General features: G+C 37.3%; 1 protein-coding gene across 22 annotated transcripts in view; it reads right to left on the reverse strand.

Moving 5' to 3' along the window:
• Positions 1 to 7,813, reverse strand: part of Fam227b (family with sequence similarity 227 member B) — a 157,291-nt gene extending 149,478 nt beyond the window's left edge. For 19 of the 22 annotated variants that reach the window (XR_002025872.1, XM_019209718.2, XM_033765224.1 and 16 more), the window contains exon 1: positions 7,588 to 7,793. Coding sequence is in view for 1 of the 22 variants with exons in the window: in XM_033765223.1 (XP_033621114.1) it covers positions 7,391 to 7,393 (3 nt within the window). In the remaining 21 variants the exon portion in view is untranslated. Of the gene's footprint in view, positions 1 to 7,390 lie in introns of all 22 variants that reach the window. The other 3 variants (XM_033765221.1, XM_033765219.1, XM_033765223.1) reach the window with 2 other exon arrangements.

Here is a 7,813-nt window from a genome sequence, read left to right on the forward strand (position 1 = left end):
CTTAACCATCTTAGAAATAGAGGCAGGCACATTTTATGAAGCAAGTGTAATTTTGATAACAAACTCTGACAAAAATATTACAAAAAATTATAAATCAGTATTCCATGAGAAAATAGATTTTAAAATCTGTAACAAATTATTGGTAAATTGAATCCAGAGAGACATAAAAAGTATGTCATATTCAAGTAGGATTTATCTTGGGATAAAAAATTATAATAATTTTATAATGTCTTTAACATACCAGTGTCGATTGTAATTCAAAGATGTGGTAATCTCTAATGCATGATTTTTTGTGTAATTATTTTGTAATTTTTATTCATAATAATGACTTCAAAGATTTTTTTCTACAGATTCATGGAAGATTTGAGTATAAATATTTTATATTTAGGTATTTTTCACACCAAATTAGTATGTTCAAAGCACAATTTATGATCATCTCTTGGAATAAGTCTTTACTCATTGTTTTGATTTTTATTGCAAAGGTTTTGTTATCATCCAGGTTTGAAGTATGAATTATATTAGGCTCTTCTCTTTCATTGTCATCTATATCTATTAATTGCCTTAATTCCTTTATAAAAATCACTTTATGCTTTCAGTCACAATATTAACATAATAATCATTTATTTATTGCTGATTTTTTCCAAGTCATATGTGTCTATGAAATTCATTTCTGTTTCTTAGCCCTTACATTACGGTAAAACACATATACAGCCAATAGCACTACATAGATGGATTAATGACTTTTTAACAAATGTTTCCACATGGACAGGCAAATTAAAATCTAGAAATAGGCGGTAACCCAAAGTAACCTACTGTTCTTTTCCAGTCATTTGTTCTTCCAAATGTAAGTATAATTCTCACTTCTACCACTCTTAGATAAGTTATGCCTACCATGAATATTGTGTAATCAGAATAACCAACACAAACACTCTTGACGTCTGCAAGTGGTATTGTCTGCAAGATTCACCCACGCTATTTCCTGGGATTGTATTGGATTGTATTGGTGTCTGGCACTGTTGTGTAACTCTGTTGTGTAATATAACCGAACTTTCTCTATCCACTCTACTTTTAATGGACATTTGAGTCATTTTCTATTCATCTGTTATTATGAATCAAGTCAGTATGAACATCTTTTGTGTCTTCTGGTACACTTGATAGATAACAGAGGGATTGCTGGGTCGGCTTTGCTGCATATTGTTTTCCAAATAGCTTTCCAAAGTGGTTGTACTCATTTTCATTCTAAACAGAAATTTATGATATTTCTAGTAACTCTATGTTCTTAACTAAGAATGCAATACTTTTTGGTATGGTAGATTCAGTATTGTCAATTTTTTAAAATTTAGAAATTCTAGTGGGCCTGTAGTGGTATATTATAATTTTAATTTGCATTTTTTGTAACATTCTGTGTGTGTGTGTGTGTGTGTGTGTGTGTGAATATATTTGGTTTGCTTCCAGAATTGAGTTGAGCTATTAGGGAAATAAGCTGCTTTGAAAGTGGCATACAAGTGTTTCTGTGGACACATTTTTTTCTTAGTTACCTACTAAGGTAATGACAGCAATATGCTACATAACGTGTTTTGGTGCCCAGAGGACCACATATTCAATGGTGGTACACTTAACGTTACAACAGAGCAGAAAACTTGTTATCATTAGTGATGCTGCAGCTGTTGGGACACTGTAACAGAATGCACTACTCACGCATGTGGTGATGCTACTGCAAGCAAGCCTAACGTCCTGCCAGTCATAGAAGCCTAACACATACAATGCCGTATGCCCGGGGGTACGGTATGCTATACCATCTGGATCTGTTTAAGTACAGGATGAAGTTGGCACGACAAAGTAGCCCAGTGATACGTTTCTCAGAATCTATCCCCATAATTATGCAACACGTGACTATACCATGTTAAAGATTGAATTTATAACAAAAAAATCGCACGAAGCAAACTCCAAGTACAAACAGCCTTACCAGTAAATTCTATTAACATTTTAAGGAAAAAAATCAGGCCAACTCTATACATACTCTTGCAGAAAATAGAGAAAAGGGAATACTTTCTAGTTCATTTTAGTTCAATGTGACTATATGGAGATGGAGACTTTGAGGAGGTAATCACAAGTTGTGATCAAAATGCATGGTGAATGATGCTGCTGAGAACCTATCCAACAGGAAGGCAGCCATTTCAGCACAGGAAACAGCACATTTCTGTCCAATAGTGTGTTGAAATAAGTTTCAACTTGTTCTGTGCAGTTGTGAACTAGATGTGAGTAGGTCTTGTTTGAAATGTGCCATAAATCATGGATCATGAACAACGTATTTCATTGGAGTTAGGCTATTGTTCTACTTCAGATTCCAACTTATTAAGAAATGTCATCATGGGAAATGAAATTTGGGTCTATGGCTATGATCCTGAGACAAAGATTCAGAGTTCTCAGTGAAAAAAATCTCTCAATTCTCATGAGGAAAAAAAGAGCATACATCAAGATTTAGTATCATGATAATGTTGATTGTCTTTTTTCCACGATGGAATTGTGCAAGCTGAGTTTGTACCCAGAAATGCCATGGTGAATTCTGAATGTTCTAAGGGTTTATTAGAGCATTTAAGAAATGATGTGTGCACAAAAAAAAAGAAGAAGAAAAAGAAAAGAAATGATGTGTGCAGAAAATGGCCCGAGAAATGGAACAGTTTTATCCTCATCATGACAGAGCTCCGTGTCACACACTGCTTCTGGCACAGCAATTTCTGGCAAATAAGAACATGATGGTGTCCTCCTCCACCTTATTCACCAGATCTGGCACCATGTTCTTTTGGCTCTTCCCCGAAGTAAGAATAACCATGAAAGGAAAACATTCTGAATTGATTCAGGATATTGAGGCTGCCATGACAGCACAACTAAAGACACTCACAAAAGAGGACTTCCAGAGCTGCGTCAGAAAGAGGCAGTGACAGGAGAAGTGTGTCCGAAGTGAAAGGGAGATTCTGAGGACTAATGTCTTTTAGTGAAATACATTTTTTAAAAAGGTCAAACATTCACTATAGTTTTTTATCACATTGTGTAGGTTAAATGAGGTGACAAAGGTGGACTCTAGAGTATATGATGTCCTGTTAGAAGAGACACCAGAGCCCACTCTCACTCTCTCTCCCTTCCTCTGGCCTCTACCACTACAGGAAAACAGCTGTGAGAGGACATGGGGCGAAGGCTGTGGGTTTCAAGCCAGGAAGGGAGGCTTTACCAGAAACCAACCCTGATGTCGCCTTGCTCTTGAAATTCTGGCCATTGGAACAGTGAAAAAGTAAATTGTCTGCTATTTAAACCATCTGTTCTGTGGTGGCCTGGGCAGAGCTCTGCAGCTAATAATAAAAGCTGACAGCCTGAGAAGACTAATACAATTTATCAAAATTAATACAGTATAACTCAGACATTCTATTATTCCTTGTATCCACTTTGGTAAACTGTTTTTGAAAGAAAATAAAACACTTAAATGTCAAATATTTTGAAATAAATATTTATTCTTAATGTGCTGTTATTATTTTTACTGTTTTAAGGCCCATGATCATGTTTCATTTCTGATATTTATACTTTGAGTTTTGTCTGTTTTTTGGTCAGTGTATCTTAATGTTTATCAATTGTATTTATTTGTTCAAAGATCCAGTTTTGGCTTTTATTCTTTTCTGTATAGTGCACATTTGTTTTCAATTTTATTGATTTCTCCTTCTGATTTCCTTACTCTCTGTTCTTCTGTAGATGTTGGAGAAAGCCTCAGTGATAAAATTGCTCTAATATGAAGTTAACTGCTATTCAGACAAAGGGAACTATCATCACTTTTACCCTTATTCTCCAGTATGAATAGAAAGCCAAAGATCACTAGAGATCTAAGGAATGACTATTAAAACAAAGATAGTAAGAAAAGATAATTTTTTTAAAAAAGACTAAAAACAACATCTGGAAATATACAAACAATGTAGGGAACAGAAGACTTTTTTTAAATCCTTAAGATTCTTAAGAACTACAATAAGACAATGAATGCATCCCTGAAACCAAAGCAGCATATTGTAAATGGACAGTAAGAAAAAATGTAAAGTAGAAATATCACGGTATAGTCAAAAGACTTTATGCGAAAAGGGGCTGGAAAAAGCTTCTAGAAACTAGAACAAAAATATTAAAACAAGAATCAAAGGGGAAAAGAGAAGAATTTAGATTATTTCAGGAGAATGACTTTCAATTATAATTCAAATATGAGAGATGTGTGGCATTTTTAACATCCACAAGTTACTAAAAGAGTCATCATTTCTTTCCATAGTATTTCATACAGCTGTAACAAATTACTACACTTAAAGGCTTACACCAACACAAATTTACTGTCTTTCAGCTCCAGCAGCCAGAACCCTGAAGTTGGTTAGGTCAGCAGGACTATTCTCTCCGAGGCTCTGGGGAAGAATCTGCTTCCTGGTCTTTTCCAGCTTCCAGCAGAACCCTGCATTCTTTTGCTCATGATTCTTTCTAACTTCCAAACCAGCAGTGTAGATAGAATATTCTCCCCTCTCTGACCTCTTTTCTCTCTCTTATTAAGCCTGGATGGGAGGCCATCCAGGTAACCCAGGGCAGTTTTCCAATTTTAAGATCCTTAATTAGAGATGCCATTTATTTTGCCATATAAGATAACACATGAGTTCTGGAAATTAGGATGTTGACATAGTTGACCTATCTGGTGGGGTGTTTCTCCGTCTCACACAATCTCATTTGCATTTTCCCAGGAAGGTTCTGGAGGAAGCTTGTTCATAAAAAGAAAGGATTAAACACTGACAAAGGAGAAAAAGGGATCCAACACAGGAGAGCAGTACCGAATTGGTGAAAACAACCCATACTAATAGTGTAGAGGTCAAAATGCTCTAGAAGGAAACCCAATCTGCTAGATCAACTGATGTCTTTGACTGTGATATTTTATGATTTTGTAGAACAAGGACAAATTACTAATAATTATAATTAAGGAAACCAAAAGGTTATATTAAAAGTTAATGGGGATCAAAGTCAGCTCCTTACGCTTGCGAGGCAGGAGGCAGAATCAGTGAGCCAAATCCCCAGCCCAACACTAAATTTTTTAACCTACAACTATTCTATCACTATACTGACAGATGAAGGCACCAAGAAAAGTTGTGTGAATAGGGAGACAAGGTTGGGGGTGGTATTATAAAAGAACCAATTATATCGTTGTCTTCCAAAGGAAAAAGTCAGTGGATAATGTCTAAAATTGAAAAATGAAGAAATTGCAATATAAGCATATTTAGACATATGGAATAAATAACAGAAGAAATATTCAAAAGAACATTAGAACTACTAAAAACAAGGAAATCTGTATCCTTGAGTCTAACATTTCATCTGATTAGGGACATTCATATTGGATCTTTATTTTAGAAATGTTTATTTTATTAAACCACTGATAGCTGGGGTTTTGTTAGAGCACTAGATTCACTAAATTGGCTTTTTAAAAAATGGCTACAAATTCTTTGACAATCTTTTGATTGTCTCCTCTCCTTTAAGTGACCAGGCCTTGGCTTCTCACCTGTAGGCAAAAGAATGTGAGGAAAAGTCTTACCGGAAGCCTGGCCAAAGACCTGGATCTGGGCCCTGATTATCTACATTTGTTTACCTGGGCCCCAACAAGAGTAAAAGTAAAGAGCATAAAAATGGAAAAGTGAGTTTATTCACAATTTACCCAAATTGGGAGGGAACCCCCACCCCACACAGGAAGATGTTCTGGCCCATTGGCATGCCCAGAAAATACAGCAAGTCTGCTTCTGTTGAAACTTCCTTTGGTGCCAGGGTTGGGAATAGCAGTTATTGCTCTCAGAATGTGGAAGCTGGAGAAATAGCTTAGCTTTAAACATCTTTTTAATTTTTATTTTTTATTAGCATTGCTTGAAGTACATAATGATTATATTCCTCACGGGGCACTGGCACATATACACAACATGTTCTAATTCTTTTTCATCCCCTCTGACTCCTTGCCTCCATCTCTCGGTTCCCTTCCCTTTTGCAAAAGATCTATCTCCCTACTTCCTATTATCTACCTTTTATTTTGCTCTTTATTTATATTATGGGTTTCTCAAGAGAAACCATGCGAATATTTAACCTCTGTGTCTGTTCTACTTCACTTAGCATTATGGTCTCAAGGTGCACCCATTTTCCTACAAATGACTCAAGTTTATCCTTCTTTATGGCACAGCAGTGGTACATTGCGTAAAAACCACATTTTCTTTATCCATTCACATGTTGATAGATATACAGGGCCACTCCAAATTCTAGCTATTATGAATTGTGCTGCTACACAAATGGGTATGTGTATATCACTGTAACATGTTGTCTTCTAATTCTTTTGGGACCATACCTAGAAGAACAGCTGGGTCAAATGGAATGTCCAGTTTTAGTTTTCTGAGAAATCTACACACTGATATTTTTTCCATGTATTTATTGGCCATTTGTACTTCTCCTGAGAACAGTCTATTCATTTCAGTTGTCCATTTTTAACTGGGTCTTTTATTGGGGGGGTCTAATGTTTCTCAGTTCTTTATATATTCTAGATATTAGTCCTCTGCCCCAGGAATAGCTGGCAAAATATTTTTTTCCCACTCTGGAGGTTATCTCTTTACTCTAGTGATTGTTTCCTTTGTGTGCAGAAACTTCTTAATTTAAAAATCCTAATTTTGAAAGCTCCATTTCAAATTCTCAAAGTAACACTGTTAATCTTGGAGGCTGGGTCAAAAGGTGGCAGTTCATGGCAGGAAGCTCCAGCTCCATGGAGAGGCTATGGACAGGAGCTCTGCTACCAGGAGCAAACCTGGTCTTCCTCGCATCACAGCAACTTTGATCTACTGGCCCTACTAACCACAGAACCGGCCAATAACAAAATGGTTGTTTCAAGCTGCCGCGTTTTAGTACTCTAGTAAATACACTCAAGTACTTTTAATCTGTGCCACTGAACTGCTTTGATACAACTAAGAGCTCAATTTAAAAAGGAAGTGGGCATGAACTATTTATGGCTTACAGACTTTGTCACTGCTGCTTTCTCTACCTACAAAGTTCATCCTCCCCCTAAATCAGTGACTGTCAAACTTTTCAGAGTACTGTACAAGAAATACATTTTACAGACACAAAGCAGTGCACGCACATGCACATCTGTAGAATTAAACGTTCTATAAAGCAACGCCTAACTTTATTCTAAGTGCCACGCACTGACATTTCCACTCTGCGTTACTTTACTATCTAAAAAGTGTAGTTTTCCTTAGATGTCCTTGCTCAGGGGCCCTCCCCGACTGCATCCTACACACTACCCTCTGCAGTTGAAGACTATCGTCCTAACCCGTCACCACAAATTTTCTCTTGTGGAAATCCTTACCATTTGTTAAAGTATTCACGTTGTATCTTATGGATTACACTTGCCAGAGCAGGGTCCTGTCCTTTAGGCCCCGCTTGCTAAAACCACAGCTCACCATTCAGTATTTGACTCTAACTCTTACACCTGCAGACACGCGCTCCTTCCCTTTGGGCTTCTTTGGGGCTGGGGCACCAGAATTAGCTTCACAATTTACCCACCTACAATGTTTCGTTTCAGGTGGCTTTTGTAATTACTATAAGGCACGCGCAAAACTGAACAGAGCTCACAAAAGTAACCGGACCAAATTCTCATCACAGCACCGCCAGCGGCCACTTCAGTCTAGCTCAGCCCGCCGGCGTACCCGACCGTTACCTTCGCTCCGCGCCTGCGCAGCGCGCGGCCCCAGCAACCACCCTAGCAACGGCCTGGCACCGCCCACTGGTG

The sequence above is a fragment of the Fukomys damarensis genome, unplaced genomic scaffold (assembly GCF_012274545.1).
Source record: "Fukomys damarensis isolate Sample0158 unplaced genomic scaffold, DMR_v1.0_HiC HiC_scaffold_17, whole genome shotgun sequence".
NCBI lineage: Eukaryota > Metazoa > Chordata > Mammalia > Rodentia > Bathyergidae > Fukomys > Fukomys damarensis.